This window comes from Haemaphysalis longicornis, unplaced genomic scaffold (assembly GCF_048455015.1).
Source record: "Haemaphysalis longicornis isolate Haplotype H1 unplaced genomic scaffold, Haemaphysalis longicornis Haplotype H1 scaffold_308, whole genome shotgun sequence".
NCBI lineage: Eukaryota > Metazoa > Arthropoda > Arachnida > Ixodida > Ixodidae > Haemaphysalis > Haemaphysalis longicornis.
In genome coordinates this window covers 47,968-65,093 of record NW_027526339.1, presented here as the reverse complement: position 1 = coordinate 65,093, position 17,126 = coordinate 47,968, and the positions used below count along the sequence as shown (strand labels likewise).

The following is a 17,126-nucleotide window of genomic DNA, read 5'->3' as shown; positions in this document are numbered from 1 at the left end:
ATTAGAAAAGCACTGAAGGAAAAACCTAGAAAACTTGGGGAGTTTGGAAACTTCAACTTGGTAGGCGGCTAGCCTTGCATGTAAACACTGAATTTCAAAGCTTTTCAAGGCCCATTTTATCACATTTAGCAGCTCATTTTATAACAGTGTTTGCAAAACCACGTGTGTGCTCCCTGGCTCTTGAACCATGCTATGAAATCATGGCAAGCCAAAGTGCTGTTGAAGGCGTGGGAGTGAGGAAAACAGGCAAATAACAGTATACCTACATGTACTGAAGGCGCACATTATGTTGGGGGTCGTTGCCCTTTTAAGATAGCACCTTTTTTTCCCCCCCATTTTCTTTCGCACTTTCCAGATTCTACGGCCACTACACGTTGGATGTAATTGCTAGGTGTGCATTCGGCACCAAGTTGGACTCCTACTCGGACAAGACCAGTCAATTTGTGGCAGCAGTTGAAGGAGCCTTCAAATTCACTTACCGGCAGATCCTGTCGCGTACGTTTCCATTTGGTCAAATAGTTTGTGTGTGTATGCATCTGTCGTAACCCTCCCGGGGGCGTCTGTTAAAGCGGATGTTTGCGTGTACTGTGCGACACCACGGACCCCGAGAACCCACGTGTAGCCGTGCGTGGCAGCGCCGTGTCCGGGGAAAAGAGGATCCTGGTGGTTGAGCCGACGCCGAGTGCTTGGACCTTTAAGGCCCCTTGGCGAAGGCAACACACCACTTTGGCCTCCGCTTCTCGTAGACGGCACTTCCGGTCTGACCCGCCCGGGGGTAATCGGCAGTCGCCTTTTCCTGTCCTCCCCTTCACCTTTCCCTTTCCTGTCTCCTTTCTAGCAACTTTCCTGTCGTGTCATTCTTTCTCAGTTTCCTTTTTTCCTGGCGGCTAGGGTTAACCTTGTGTGGCGGACAACCCTGAGTTCAGCCATATTTGGTTGTAGCCGTGGTGTACAGCTGGCGTGGGCAGGACTTCTTGTGAGTTTCTGCCCCGTCCCCTTGTTGGGCTCCATGGTGGGCGGCTGGCACCATGGCCGAACAGATTTTTCATTTTATGGCTTCTTTTTTTTTCGATCAACTGATCCCTCTCGTAAAAAATGGGGCACCAATGTAACCACGAAATTTTTCACGAAAAATGTCAACTTTCCGCGCTTCCATGCACAGTAACGACCCCGACAAAACTGCCCGACTTATCTTGCCATTTGTAGTTGCAAAAATGCTAACAACCACCATTGGTGAAGGCTACAAGATCAAGAAGCTAGCCAACGGAGACCTCCTCCTAGAACTACTCTACAAACATCAGTGTGATAAACTGCCACAGCTAACGTCTTTTGGAGAGATCTCTGTAACTGTCAGCGAGCACCGATCACTAAATACAGTCCGCGGAGTCACCTCAGATGACGACCTAAAGTACTTGTCTGAGGAGGAGCTTCTAGAAGGGCTGAAAGAACAAAATGTCACAAATATCTACGGAGTCAAAATCAAACAGGAGAACAAAGAAATTGAGACTAAGCACATCGTCCTCACCTTCGCATCAAGCATCCTTCCAGAATCTGTAGAGGTGGGTTACACAAAGATGAAACGTAGACCCTACATACCAAACCCACGCCGATGCTACAAATGCCAACGCTACGGCCACGTATCTCTGAGCTGCCGGGGCCAAGAGACATGCGCCAAATGTATCCAACGAACACCTTGCCGCGAACTGCAAATCTGAACAACAACTCTGTGTGAACTGCAAGGGCAACCACGCAGCATACTCCCGTGCTTGCCAGCATGGAAAAAAGAAAAAGAAATAATCACGCTCAAAGTGACGGAGAACCTAACATTTCACGAGGCGAGGAGGTGACTCTCACCGGTGCATACGCGATCCTACTCCATTGTGGTGCAACAGGGCGCAGCATCACAACGGTCTTACGCACCTGCTGAAGCCACACAGAGTGAAGTTCCAGCAAGGCCCCTTGTGCCCCCGGTGGAAGCAGCTAGCGCTGCGCCACCACCTTCAAAGTGGGCTGCACGGACCCCTGGTTCGGCAGTCTCCAAGGCCTCACCTCACACGGTGAGGTCAAACAGTTCAACACACGTGCGTCCTGCACAAACCTCCGGCGTCTCTGAATAGACGATGGACACAACTGAACGAGATTCTGCACCCTCTACGTTGGATGGGTGGCGGAACTCCCTAGACAACACAAGGAGAAACATGCCCCGAATCACAGGACCGAAAACCTAGTTTTCAGTCCATCAAAAAGCCAACATAGCATTCATTGGCCACTGGAATTGCAGAGGACTTTTAAATAATTTAAATGACATCAAAGACATCTTCATCGCACACTCACCTGTGGCCGTTTGTGTTCAGGAAAGAAACTTTTACCAGGTCTTCCGCTGCGACCGAGAGCAGGCGAGTAGGCTCAGCAATAATTGTCCAAAATGGCGTAGCAGCTCGAGAAGACAAACTTAAAACTAGGCTAGAAGCAGTGGCTGTCACCCTGCTTGCATTTAAAACAGTCACAGTGTGCTGTGTGTACATTGAACCACACCTCACAGTAACACTGCAAGATTTTGAAGACTTGGTAAACCAACTACCGGAGCCGTTTTTAATACAGTTAAACCTCGATGTAACGAACTTCAATGTAACGAAACCCTCGATGTAACGAACCACGGAATTTTTTGTAACTTCAAGTGTATGCACACCATGTATTTTCACCCTCTGTGTAACGAAGTCCCGTTTGCCGGAATTTCAATGTAACGAAGTTTCATGGAGAACGAGGCACGATATTTAAGTTGTAGAAGTAGATTTTGGGAGACGCAAGCGCCGAAATGGGGTCCCAATAAAACGCGAACGGCGACACGGGTCGCCCAATGCCGCGGATGCAGCCAGCCACGGAGTCTTTGATTAAGTCCCTTGCCTACAAACTGCGTGGCGTGCATACACGGCTGGCGCACTGTTTCTGTCGGAGCTTAATCGTCTACGGCTTAATCGGCATCAGCGTGAACCGCACGCAGCGTTTTCTCCCTGCAAAAACGCAAAACGCGCCCCACAAGCCACGGGCGCGCTGATGCAGCCGCGGAGACCACCCGCGCGATGCGGGTAGCTCCAGCGACCGCTTCTAACCTCTCGCTGAAACGCTACTCGAGGGGCATATGAGAGGGGCGTGCGAGAAAAAAAGCGGATAACGTGGGCGAAATTTTTATTGTAAAACGTGACACGCGCCGCTTACAAAAGCGCCCATCAAATATCCTCCGCGGTGGTAAGCCTAATCGCCTAATCGCCACTGGCGTTGCCGCCGCCGCCGCCGCCGCAAGCCGCCGCTTTGAACTTCGTTCGAGTTCGCTCATGCTTGTTGGGTTTCGTCGTCCCAGCAAGCATTTGTGAATCTCTATGAGCCTTGCACGCGCGTTTTTTTTTTTTTTTTTTCACACCGGCGTCCGCGATTGCGTGCCGGCGGCGGGAAGTGACTCGCGCTGCGCGCAGCAGTGGGAGGAGCCTGACCAGTTTCGCCAATGGGGAGGCGCGCACTCTATGGCGGGAGCTTCGGAGCGCTCGGGGATGCCGGCTGGCTAGACGATAAGGCCGCCGCGAAGGATATTTGATGGCCGCTCTCGTAAGCGGCGCGTATGACGTTTTACAGTGAAAATTTTGCCCACGTTACCAGCCTTTTTTCTCGCATACCCCTCTCGTTTGCCCCTCGAGTTGCGTTTCAGCGAGCGGTTAGAATCGGTCGCTGGAGCTACGTATATACCCGCATCGCGCGGGTGGTATCCGCGGCTGCGTCAGCGCGCCTGTGGCTTGCGGGGCGCGTTTTTTCGGGAAGAAAACGCTCCATGCGGATCACGCTGATGCCCGCGTAGACGATTAAGCACCGATAGAAACAGAAACTGTGCGCCGGCCGTGTATGCGCGCCACGTTTTCTTTTTCAGGAAACGCTTCACGGGATGAACGCTTCATTATAACCGCGAATTTCAATGTAGCGAAATTTCAATGTAACGAGGTAAATTACGAATTTTACCGACTTCGTTACATCGAGGTTTAACTGTAGTTGGCGATTTTAATGGCCACTCTACTTTTTGGGGGAGCGAAAAAACTGACGCAAGGGGTCAGATTGTAGAGGATTTTATTCTATCCAATAATATTTGTCTTTTAAACACCGGCAAATCTGCATACTGCTCTCCAAGCTCAGGAAAAATAAGCTGCATAGATTTGTCTTTTAGTTCACCGAGTGTTTTTAGCGATTTTAAGTGGTATGTCATTGACAACCCATATGGGAGCGATCATCTACCTGTAAGCATTAGCTTAACATCATCACCAATCCTTATCCCGACGAAACCACGCAGGTGGAAACTTCAGTCTGCTGATTGGGGACTTTTTACTTCCGGAGCAGATTTAGACCAAGTTTTTTCAGACACTCTGAGCATCGATGAATTGAATGAAAGGTTTACATGTTCCATTCTTAAGGCTGCATGCTTAGCTATTCCACAGTCCTCGGGAATGATGAGACAAAACAACAAAGTATGGTGGACACAAGAGTGTAAGGAAGCCAAAAAGCAGCAAAACAAAGCATGGGGAGTCTTGCGAAGGTATCCAACTCAGGAAAATTTATTAGAGTTTAAAAGGAAATGATCTAAAGCCCGATAAATTCGGCGGAGTGCTGAGAAGGCTTCGTGACAAAATTGTCTCATCTATAAACAGCTCAGTCACATAAAAAAAATGTGGGAGCAAATTCAGAAACTCAGTGGCATGTACTCCAATTTTACAGTTCCTCTTCTAACAGCACCTGGTGTACAAAGTAGCCTGGAAGAGTAGGCAGATATACTGGGTGAACATTTCTCCAGCGTTTCCAGTTCTGTGCATTACACAGAAGCATTTTTAAAATACAAACACACTGCAGAGAAACAAAAACTTCCAACACACGGTGGCACAAACGAACCTTATAATAGTTTAATAACGCTCCAAGAATTGAAGAGAGCTCTATCAGCCGGTAAGCAGACTGCACCCGGCCCAGATGATATACATTATGAAATGCTCGCACATCTTTCGGGCCCTTCTGTAGAAGCACTTCTAAAGTTTTTTAACAAATTTTTTTTTAGCAAAATTTGGGTATCGGGAAGGATGCCGGCAGCCTGGAAAAAAGCATTTATTGTAGCCTTACTAAAATGCGGAAAGCCGCCAACCTCCCCTAGTAGTTATAGACCAATAGCCCTTACAAGCTGTCTAGCCAAAACTTTTGAACTTGTCGTGAATACCAGTTTAAGTTTTGTCCTACAATTAAATGAACTTCTTGACATTCACCACTGCGGTTTTAAAAAGGCGTGCTCAACAACTGACCATCTCGTCCGCCTCGAAAATGTCGTACGAGAAGCATTTATACACAAACAACGCTGTCTTGCTGTCTTTTTTTATCTTGAGAAAGCTTATGACACTACATAGAGGTTTGGAATAATGCAGGATTTAGTAGAATTAGGCATCCGTGGAAGAATGCTGAATTGCCTGAATGACTTCATGACAAATCGTTCAAGTGCGCTTGGGCTCAACCCTGTTGAGGAATTTTGTACAGGAGAATGGGGTCCCTCAGGGCTGTATTCTTAGCACAACACTGTTTGTCGCAAAAATGAACTCCATATGCAAAATAATTCCAAGGTCGATTATGTATTCCATCTATGTTGATGGCCTTCAAATAGCTTGCACATGATCCTCCAATGTAACGACATGTGAGAGACAAGTACAGTTGACTATAAATAAACTGACAACATGGGCAGACTGAAATGGTTTCCAGTTTTCACCGCACAAAACAGTCGCTACTGTTTTCTCACTCAAACAAGGCCTGCAGACTGGCCCCACCCTACACCTAAGAGAAATAAATTTACCCATACAAAATGAACAGAAATTTCTCGACATAACATTTGACAAAAAACTCACTTTCCTGCCTCACATCAATATCTTGAAAAAGAAAGCATCCCGAGCTCTAAATATACTTAAAGTTCTGTCACGCAAACGCTGGGGTTCCGACAGATCATGCCTTCTACAAGTTTATCGCTCCGTTGTTCGCTCTTGCTTAGGCTATGGTTGCATTGTGTATGGCTCAGCAAGGCAGTCCTACATAAAACGACTGGACCCCATACATAATTTAGGTTTACGTCCCTCATCTGGTGCATATAGGACATCACCCATTAGCAGTATTTATGTTGAAACCAATGAACCACCACATACATACAGAAGAACCATGCTGACATGCTCATTCATCCGAAAAATCCGTTCACTACCGAAGCATCTGTGCTAACCCATAGTTACGAAATGCCCGTCTAGGACACTGTTTAATAACAAACCCCAAGCTATTAGACCATTGCTCCTCCGGTTTGAAGACAAATGCCAAGAACTTAGTATGCTGGACACATTACCTGGGACTGCCCAAAGAACAAAACAACTGCCACCTTGGTATACATTCCCTTCTGCGTACGATTTTACACTGACACACTTTCGAAAAAAGAAAACGCCGCTTGAACACACATTACAGGAGTTTTTGGCACTAAACGAAAAATACAAAGGCTACACCTCATTTTACACAGACGGTTCCAAGACATCATGTTATGCTGGGAGTGCAATAATACAAGGTAAATGGGAGAAGGTGATCAGGTTACCTCAGTGCGCCTCGGTTTTCAGAGTGGAGTCTTATGCCATTGCTGTGGCTGTAGAAAGAATAAGAAAGGAAAGCATTCTGAAAAGTGTTATCTACGCAGACTCGCTCAGCGCGATCACAGCCTTACATTACAAAAATGCAGCTCAACCCATAATAGGAGGCATAATACACAATTTAGTGACAGCAAAAACACAGGGACAGGAAATTAAGTTGTGCTGGGTTCCTAGCCATGTTGGGATCAATGGTAATGAGAGAGCCGATGCATGTGCTGCACAGGCTGGTGGGAAAACAGTAACACAAGTACATATTCCTCATAGCGACTGTATGAAATTTATACGGAGTAAACTAAGAGAAGCATGGCAGTCCTCATGGGATAACGAAACAAACAACAAACTTCACATAGTTCAACCCACTGTAGCAGAGTGGGAATCAAACAAACATGAATGCTTCACAGAAGTTATTTTATGTCGTCTCTGCATTGGACATACACATCTGACACATAACTGCCTTCTTATGAAAGAAGATCAACCGAGATGTGAGGAATGCGACCAAGAGCGAACAGTAAACCACATGTTACTCTCATGTACGAAATTTGACGTCCTGAGAAGAAAGCATTTTAGGCTGTTCTACAACGAAAACGTTCTATTTCACCCCAGTCTACGTTTAGGAGAAAGCGCTCTTGTTAAACTTTCCTCCGTTTTTAGTTTTTTAAAAGAAGCAGGGCTTCTAAACAAGCTGTAACGCTGTAACGTGCTGTAACAATCAGTTATTATCCACAAAATACACAAAACCTTCTGTTTGTCGCATGATAGCCTAAGTTGCTTATGTGCCGTAAAACAACACAACACGCATCTGTCATAAAATAAGTCCTGGTGGCATTGCGGGGTAAAATTTTTGATCTATCAATACTCCTTCTTTTTCCCTCGCAGTGCTGTTTCCAGGCCTGCTGAAAGCTCTCAGAATCAATGCATCATCCGACGTACGCTACCGCTACTTCAGAGACCTTTTCCTACGGATCATGGCCGAAAGGAAGGAAAAACAGCAGGTTTGTAGAGCAAGCAGGCTTGAAAGTACGGCATCCAGTGCTGGTTCCTCCTGTTAGCCACATGGCTGCATTTACAAGTGTGTTATTTATGGGGCCAGTATTTGTGCAGCTGTAGCTTTACGATCATTGCTTTGAGCAGCCTTTTCTAAAATAAATAACAATGCCTAATTTCAGAAAATCTGAAGTAACTTTTAAGGGTGGGCAAATATTCGACACTTTCGGATAGCAGAGGGAATAATACAATATTCAGTACGACTTTTAATTGAAAAGCAGTTAGTGTGTGTACTTTGTACCTTGTTGAAAAGAAAAGAAAAAAAAGGGCCCCATTGAAAACACATGCGAAGTATGTCCTTTGCAGTGAGTGGAAATGAGCGAAAAACACTTTACTTCTTCTGATTGTTGCAAAAAAATGCCCCTGCTTGCTACGGTAGCGGCGGCAGGCTTACCCGGAATGCACCAGTTCTCTGAGGCCGGTAGGCAGGTTGGGAGCAACGGTAACATTGTCGGTCAAGCGGTCAACACTGGCTGCAAAGCATGGCTGTGAACTGCCATGATCTCGGTTTTGTCCTCAAACGAAGTGCAACAGTCAATGATATTTTTTAACACCTATTATGTTCCTTGTGTCTTACGGGAAGAATGGCAAACTTGTCTAGCCTTGTACCGTGACACCCAGATAAAGCTTTCTAGACAAGGCCTCGACTCCCTTTGCAGTGACAAAGCTGGTTTGCCAGACGTGCGTGTTTATTAGTGTGCACTTATTAGGCATCAAATGTTTTTAGCGGAACTGATGTTTAAGACTTTTGTGCAGGCTGGTACATTTGCAGTTGAGAAGTTAGCAATTGAATTAATACGTTGTCAGTACTGAGACAGGGACCCATTAGCAGAGGGTCACAAAGCAGGGATCATAGCATTGAACTATGAGGGGAATGTCTGTGAGGTTTCTTAAATCGGGCTGTTTTTTTCATGCCTTGCATTGCCCCGCGCACCAAGTAGCTTATGTGAATGGTCATAGAACTGCTGCATTTTTTGTTGCTGTTAGATTTCCCCTGGTGTTTAAAATCATTCCTTAGCACTCCACTGTGGCATGCCTCGCAGGCCAGATGTAAAACTTCAGCGCTAAACCCTAATCCGCCTCTTCAATTGCCGTGTGCTGCCACCTAGCGTGCCTAGCGGAAATTGAAGCGGCAGGGTTCGCCGGCGTTTCCTCCGGCTGCGTTCTCGTTGTATGCACGCCAATCCCGCATTACGGCGAGGAGCAGCCGAAGTTTTTCTTCTGCGTTGGTGTTATAACGCCTTAAGATGACAGCCCCGGGTCATCACATAATACCAGGCGGCTTCTTATCACTGAATGAGGGCTGGCAGAGAAATCTCGGACAGATCCGTGTGCCGTCCGAGCAGCAGAGCGAGCAGTACTTGGAGTCGTCTGGCATGAACTGCGATCGCCAGCTCAACAAAGGCCGGCAGTTCGCACACGGCCTTTAAGCGCTGGACACATGTACGATTGGTACACGTGATTCGCATGCGACTGGTCGTTACAACTGTCGCCACGACTAGTCGTACGCGTAAATTTGAGACACATGGCCCGATGCGCGCATGCGATGCGTCGCTCCGCCCACTGTTTTTGCTCCATGGTCAACTACGACGATCGCTGAGCTGAATTTGTAGATTCTGTGCATTTGTTCGCAAGAAATGGATAAAGCAAGCAATCGTGAAGCGTTTTCTGCCTTCGGAAACAGTCCGTGCACACGCCGGCCGCGCCTGCCAGCTCAGCACACTCAGTGGCTCGAACCGGCGCAGACCACGGTAGCAACCACGCTTGTCGCCGCTCTTCTGAATCAATCTGATCCCTAAAAAGAAGTTTCACATGGAGAAAGTAGGTGTTAGTGTGGTGGAAAATTGTGCTAGGGATTGTTGTCAGGGCTTATTTTAAAAGCGGCGATCAGATATCTGCCGCGATACAAGCCTACGCTGACCGGTCACCGCGGCGCGCGGTGCGCCAAGCGGCCGTGAGATGACGATACCTGCGCGGAAGCATCGAAACAGGCTACACAGATGTCTTGGTCACCGATCGCTCAAACGGCAGTTATAGCTCAAATAAAGTTCCACATGTGAGAAAGGGGATGATAGTGTGGTGAAAAGTTGTGTTACGGATTGTCATTCGCAGTTGCACAGATAGCGGCGATCAAATATCCGCCAGGATGCTAAGCCTAAAGTTCCCATCACCCGAGCCGACCCGAGCAACGCAAGCCGCCGTAGCCGATCGCGTGCGGTCGACGGGAAGCGATAGAAGCCGACACCGTTCCCTTTTCGGCACTCCGAGTTACAGCGGAATGCAGCACAAGTTGTGGGCATTGTTCCGCGCACAACGAGCACACACAAAAAATCAAACGATGTAAATACAACCACGACCCCTTCCCGCTCATGCAGGAGCTGTGGGGAATGTCGTCTGCTGCCCCTGCCGGACTGCTTAGGGACTTGGCCGCTAGGGGATTGCGCATGCGCAGTGGGGTTGTGAAAGAGGCGGATTCTGTTTTTAGAAGCATAATGCTTGATGCTGTCCATTAAGAACAAACACTTCGTTCACATCATCTTTATATCATTTCTTTTATTGATCTATTTTTCTGACAAAAAAATGCAAGGAAGCTCACAGTAATGCATAAGCTGCACGCAACTTTCACGACCACCATGATGGTTTGAGTCCACGATTGCAGCCGATTTGCTTCATCTTCACTGCCGCAACGACCTTTACTCCATCATTGTTGCTGTAAGTGTGAGCTTTCTTCATTTTTTTGGAGCTGGTAATCATTGGACCTTACCTTGGAGGGGCATACGCTTTCATGTGTCGTTCTTGTTCCGAGCAAGTGTGGCCGCGATTATGGCAAGGCCGTGTCTAGAGTGCCGTCCGACGGTATTATAAGCACTCCACTACATCGACGTCCACCGGCGTTTTGTAACAAAATTACCGCGCCTGGCACCACATGGCTCTAGATAACGTAAAGCTAGGCAACCTAAATTAAACATAACATAACGTGACCCAACAAACACAAAGAAACCACTTAAAACGCCAAAATTAACCTAAGCCATAAAAATTATACTAGTTCAATTTAAAGATGAAAAAAAAAAAAATAACTGAGGCAAAAGCAGGTCTCGAACCACCGTCCTTGGGATAAGGAAGCTAAGACGTGTCCTCTACACTACGACGATAGACGCTTTGGCCTGCGATAGCCAAGTATTCGAATGTTGTGGGATGGCACTCTAGCCATGCCTGCAGCAATCAGCTAGAGTGCCGTCGGACGGCACTCTAGACACTGCGTTACGGCAAACAAGGGAGATTTCTTCTTTTTTTTTTTTTTTTGACAATCTCCCTAAGTCGTTATGCTTGGCTTGACAAACGTGTGCTGGGGATGCCGGGCGGTTGCTGCGAGGCTTGCACTCACAAGCGCTCGGCATTGTCTTGGTTTTTTTTTGACAGCGGACACTCAATATAACGATTTGATAAACAGCTTCGCTGTAAAAAAACATTTTCCTGAATAGTACTTGTTGCACACTAAATTTTCAAAATATGCTTCACAGCTATTCTGCGTGCGGAACAGTGTCCAGCCGGAATATGTGTCTGCCTGAGTGTGACGGTGCTCTGTTGGCCACCATCTCCCCGCTTTAGCGGCACGAAGACTTTCTGCAGCTCATGCTGGAGGCCCACGAAGGTCGGGTCTCCACCGTCGGTGATACCACGGCCGATGCAGAGAGCAAACTGTTCGACATCGGCTCTGAAGCAAAGTCAGCTGCGGTCAAGATGTCGCCGTCGAGTGGTAAGTGCAGAAACATTTGGCATCAGTGAGTTTAGCAACACTTTGTGAAGGTCTGATGACTCCCCTTTGGCTCTTTGAAGGCTGTTTTGCAAGCTAAACAAGCTTTAATAATAATGCACTGCAGTGATGTGTGTTTTCGACTCCGTTTCTGTCTTTGCTTTTGTCCAGGCAGTTGCAAAAGTTGGTGCAAACGATTCTGGTGCGGTGAGCAAGAAAAGTCACTGCTATGTGTTTTGCATGATTACTACATATAGGCTGTGTCTAATCTCGCAGCAGCCGTGAAGATTACCTCCGGGAAATTCTCACAGCAGTTTCCATGAAAGCTGGCTGGCCTAAAATTTGCTGAATAATATTACGTCCCAACGTGACCTAACATAACATAACCTCACCAAACCTTGCGTAACCTAACGGAACGCGTCATAACCTACCCAAATCTAGCCCAAGTGTAACAAACCTAATGATATCTAACCCAGCCCAACAACACAGAACAGAACCTATATTAAACGTAATTCAACCCATTCTAGAAGTCCTGTGTGTCATCTTTTGATATAGTTATAACCACAGTAAAAAAAAAGTATTGACACAATCACGATGACCGAAAAATTCTGAAAGCTAAAAAAAGAAGCATCACAATGTCATACTCGAATTTGAGCCTTCTCGTTTAAAACCAAGTACTACACCACTGTGTGCAGGGGCAGCTGCAAAAAACAGCTTTTTAGGGAACATTTATCCGATAGAATTTCTGCGTAGCGTGCTTAGCCAACGAGAGGCGACTGCCGCGAGAAATTTGACGGTAATTCTCACAGTTGCCGGGGTAATAGACACTACCATGACTATAACTTCTCACGGTAGTAAATTACAACTATTACCAGCTATTTGTTTGGGCTTAGCTGGCAGTACAGCCAACTACAGATTTTTCAGACATGCCTGATAATGTGCGCTACCTCTGCAGGCCCCACTAAGCCGATGTATAAGTGCCTCTGATATTTAGGTTCCTGAAATCTTCTGCCTCCGGTTTTCCAAACTTTTTGCTGTAACCAAAAGTTCCAAATTACAAAATTTGAAGTGGTCGTTGCCGTTTTGTAGTTATCCCACCCCCCATGATGCCGTTCCCTCCTTTTTAATCTCCCTTCTTTCACATGGAAGCATCACATTACGCGGAAGTCGTCACATGATGATTCCTTTTGGAGTTTTTGCTTTTCCTTGTGGTGTGTTTGGTGTGTGATAGTTCTATTGTGTGCTCCTCTATGCTACTTTTAACTCTGACGCCGGCCTTCTGATTTGACTAATGCCTATAAAATGGCGTTTCCTGCATGCAATAATTCTCTGCGGGGGACTGCTCGATTGTTCTGCCATGTTCATGTTCTCTCTACAGAGTCTGAAAGATCGATCGCTGCTTGTATTGTTCCAAGTGCAGTGTTAATTTCACTTCTAATGATGTTTGTCTCATCTTTCATTTCTTAACCTGATACTACTGCAGTTCCGACCTGAATTTTTTGGGCCCCGTCTGTGTGGGGTGTCGTGATGCAAATGACATGCTGCACATGTTGCAGCACCTCGTTTGTGTGAGCAGCTACATCTCATAATTTTGTAACTGTCGAGTCTACAACAAAAATTTTACAAAGGAAAGAATAGAAAATAAAATGACATCACATGGCTCTGATTGAACTCTTCTGACATCATCATTTCTCTCCTCCTGTTGGGACCTCTAAACTTGATCGTGATCTCTACACTTGAGCTGCAGTGCCGGTTATTATGGTTAAGCTCTTGTGAAACGCCTTGGGTTGAAGAATTGCTCTGATGATGCAAAAGTTGCACATTAGGCTATGATCACTGTGCATCAGCAAGACCCCCCTCCCGATTAGAAGTTACATAAATGCAAGCAGCAACAATGAAAACCGAACTGCCTGGCTGGTCATTTGTATCGTGCTTGACCCACTACTGAACATTTATCCTGCAAAGCCAAGTGCAAAGGTTAGGCTCAGCCAAAGCACTGTGGTTTCGAAAGCATCTCATTCAATGTCCTGGCTGAATTGGAGGAAATGTAAAGCAACTTTGCTGTTTCAACATTTTGGTCATCAAGTAGATGTGTACAACCGTTTTCTTTTAATGAAAAAAAAAAAAAAAAAATCACAAGACATTCTACTCGTAGCTGTTTAGCACACAACGCAGAATTTTGAACAAAGGTATGAACTCGTTTATTGTTTACTAAAATATGGCGAATAAATGAAAGTAGGTGTACTAATAGCAGACTCAACTGAGTAACCAATCGTCATATATAACTTTTTGATGAGATAGTTCGATAAAGCGAGTACAGCCGTTCTCTGCAGCCGTACTCCTCCCGCAGATGCCCATGTACTGACAACATTTACGACTTCACCGGCAACTAAGTAATAGTGATGAGTCTATGAAACTCTGAGTAATGATGAAGTCGTCGTGTGGCCAATTGACTTATAATTGTTTTTGGAAAAATTTCGATAAAACGAGAGTGACGGCCATATTCTGCTGAGTCTTTGTAGTGCATTTGGCTTTGCCACAAATTGTTTTTGATTGCACTCAGAAAAAATACCTGTAACTTTGGGCTAATACAGTCGAAGCTCGTTCATTTGAACTCGGTTAATTTGAACTGACACCCTGGTCCCGGCACAGCCCTGTATATTTCAATGGGGGAAAACTCCTGATAATTCGAACGCATCGGTATTCAGGGCTGTGAATTCGAACTGGGATCCCCTGGTTTCCATCGTGCCTCGCAGAAGAAGTCAGCCTAGAGTGACTACATTGCGCTGCAAATCCAAATCAAACCAAATTTACTGGAGATTCAACCCAACGAAGAAAAAAAAACAACAGCATAGCGCGTGCGCTACGCTGCTGCTACAGCTTATTTCGCTTCTGCAGCGGGAGCCGCGCCGCCAGGCCAGTTCTCCGGCACATCTCGTTTCAGGTTTTCTTTGTGCCACGGGCACTGGTCTGGGCCCCACAAACGTGCAGTAGCGCCTAATTCGCGATAACAAGTCCAGAGGTGGTTTCTTTGTGTTCTGGCCGCGCAGTGTGGCGCGATGTCCATTCGTTGTAGCGCCCGCCCGCTAATTCAAACTCCGCTTAATTCGAGCAATTTTGTGGTTCCCTGCGAGTTTGAATTGACGAGCTTTTACTGTGATGCTTTGCTTTTGAACATCAGCCTGTCAAGTTTGTTTCCTTTGTGCCCACTGAAGGGTACCTTGATTCATTATACTTGCAGCACTGACAGAAGACGAGGCTCTGGCACAGTGCGTGGTGTTCTTCCTGGCTGGGCAGGACACGACCTCTTCGACGTTGGCGTGTGCTGCGTACCTGCTCGCGTTGAACCCTGATGCGCAAGAAGAGCTTAGGAAGGAAGTAGACGACTGCTTCGCAACTCACGTGAGTGCATTGCGTTGAAAGCCACAGCGGCAAACACCGTGTGAATGGTATTGCCACTTCTCATTCCCCATGTCCTTTCCTCTACTTCAAATGCATTTATTGCGTATGGTGACATCTGAATAATGGCACAATGCTTTTTTTAAAAGTGACAAACTGGGCACAGTAGCTGGGATGCTGAGTGCCACCACTAATTTTAGTGGAGCAGCCCACGATTGGCAGACGATGTGGGAATACCAAATTCACAATTGGGATATGTGGATCGTTCCAGTGTCTACCTCTAGATGGGACAAATTAATCCTGCTGGCGGACCTTCCTTTCCTTTTTTTCTTGTCAATAAATTCATTCATTCTTCATATGTGGACGCTTGCCATGTCCAAGTGCTTCCAGCACAGAATATCTCTGCATCAGTTCCTGGACTACCAATACGAAAATGGTCTGCACCTTTGCCAGAACGAAATAGTCACGCACTGTGCACTGGAATGTCAATGTATCGTGCCGCGCAGAGATCACAAAATAGTTTGATTGTGCGAAATTCCGTATACAAAACCATGTCAAAATTGCATTGCAAGCACAATGCTATTGAATTGGTAAACAGCTCAAGCCGTATTGAGTACTCCCTTTGGTTGCCTGCTTTGTCAGCTTTGAATATCTGTTTCTCCTTACACCAAGCAGGAACCTGTGTTCGTTCCTTTTCTAACCATACATTTACGCGTTGTAGATTAGCAATCTTGCTTCCCCCTGGGACAACCATCCCAGTTGTGTAGTTGTGGGCTTTGAATTGCTGCTTTTGCAAATCTCCCCACACCAAGAATAAAAGCAAATTCTTTGCCTTCGCTTGGGACATTGGATCCGACATGTGGGGACCAGGGTTCCGGCCGCAAGGCTAGCTCGGCTGAACTCCGCCACGGACCGCCGACCGGCGTGCGGCAGAGAGCAGCAAGGAACACACGAACACAACGAACGGCCAAACTCTCGTTTATTGGCGTGCCACCAAATCACGTAGCCGATTCTCGCTCGTCCCGACCCAGCCGTCCGGCGAGGATCAGGAGGCAGGCGCAAGGGGGTAGACAAAGGAAGGTGGGGAAGCCGGATCTCCGGTACTCACGTCTCTCCTCGCTGTCCGTGGCAGTGGTGACTGGCGTGGCTCCCGGTGGTATCCGTTGTGGGATATATGAGGGGTTCCTCGGGGGCCTTAGCCAGTCCTGGCATAAGCCACCACGCTAGCTCCCGGCGTGTCAACCACGCGGGCTCCCATGGCTACGGCAGCCCAGCGAGGTTCGCCGATACGAGAACACAGTAGACAGTAGTGCCGAAGCACAGCCGTTTATTTGGGGAATCCCAAAGCATGCGAGCACAGGGCTCGACGGCATTCACGAATCACGCCGTCCGGGTCGTGACCGCGAACGGGAGGCAGGCACTCACGGCGCGCGACAAACAAAGCTCCCACCTGAGACACAAGTATCCATCACCGCCGCGTTCCGCCGATCTCGCCCCGACCGGGTCTCCGACGAGACTCTCCTTCTCCCGTGCGCGCACGCTCGCGCCGCCCGCGCCCGCGCGCCTATCCCCGCACACATTGGTGGCGCCATCTCTCGGGGGACGCCGACGAACCAGCGGAGCGCCGGACCGGTTCCAGCGCACAAGCGTCTCTCCCGAAGCGCGCGCTGGCTCGGGATCGCAGGTCGCGGTTCTCCACGATTCCCACAGACATTAGAATGTTTTCGGTGGCCATGTCTATAAACCGCTTGTGCAGCAATTTTGAGAAGTCTTGAAGGCCAACTTTCACACACTCAGTGTACTGGAGCATTTCCCTTGATCCGCCTTTGCCTTGGTGTAGGTGTTCCTCCTGTAGCAATGTTCAAAAGGTGTTTCGTTCCTCGTTCACCACCCCTCCCCTCAATTAGCGCTTGGGGCAATAAAAGTTTTGTTTCGCTCCTTCTATCTCTCTCATGGTACATTGGAGATGTTTGGTCTCTTTTCACATTTACTGATGCATGAAATAATTTCCAGGACTGTCGTGCATGTCACTGATGCTCTCTTCACATTCGCTGCAGTCGCTGCAATGCATTTCATGGTATAGATTGCGGCAACACTCGTGAAAAATCAGTGTCGTCTTCACAGAGCAGGGGTGAGGCAAGCTTTCGTCTACCAAGTTGAGATTGCAAAGCTCCATATGTTCAATTTGTGCCAGGCTATGTACCGTATTTGCTCGTGCAATCAGTGCCCTTTTTTTTTCTGTAAAA

The 17,126-nt window shown here is 47.2% G+C and overlaps 1 protein-coding gene across 1 annotated transcript in view; it reads left to right on the top strand.

Moving 5' to 3' along the window:
- Nucleotides 1–17,126, top strand: part of LOC144177780 (cytochrome P450 3A41-like) — a 55,208-nt gene that overhangs the window by 21,568 nt on the left and 16,514 nt on the right. Inside the window, exons 7-10 of the mRNA XM_077705351.1 lie at nucleotides 356–495; nucleotides 7,560–7,675; nucleotides 11,337–11,484; nucleotides 14,723–14,883. Coding sequence (XP_077561477.1) covers nucleotides 356–495; nucleotides 7,560–7,675; nucleotides 11,337–11,484; nucleotides 14,723–14,883 — 565 coding nt within the window. The remainder of the gene's footprint in view (nucleotides 1–355; nucleotides 496–7,559; nucleotides 7,676–11,336; nucleotides 11,485–14,722; nucleotides 14,884–17,126) is intronic.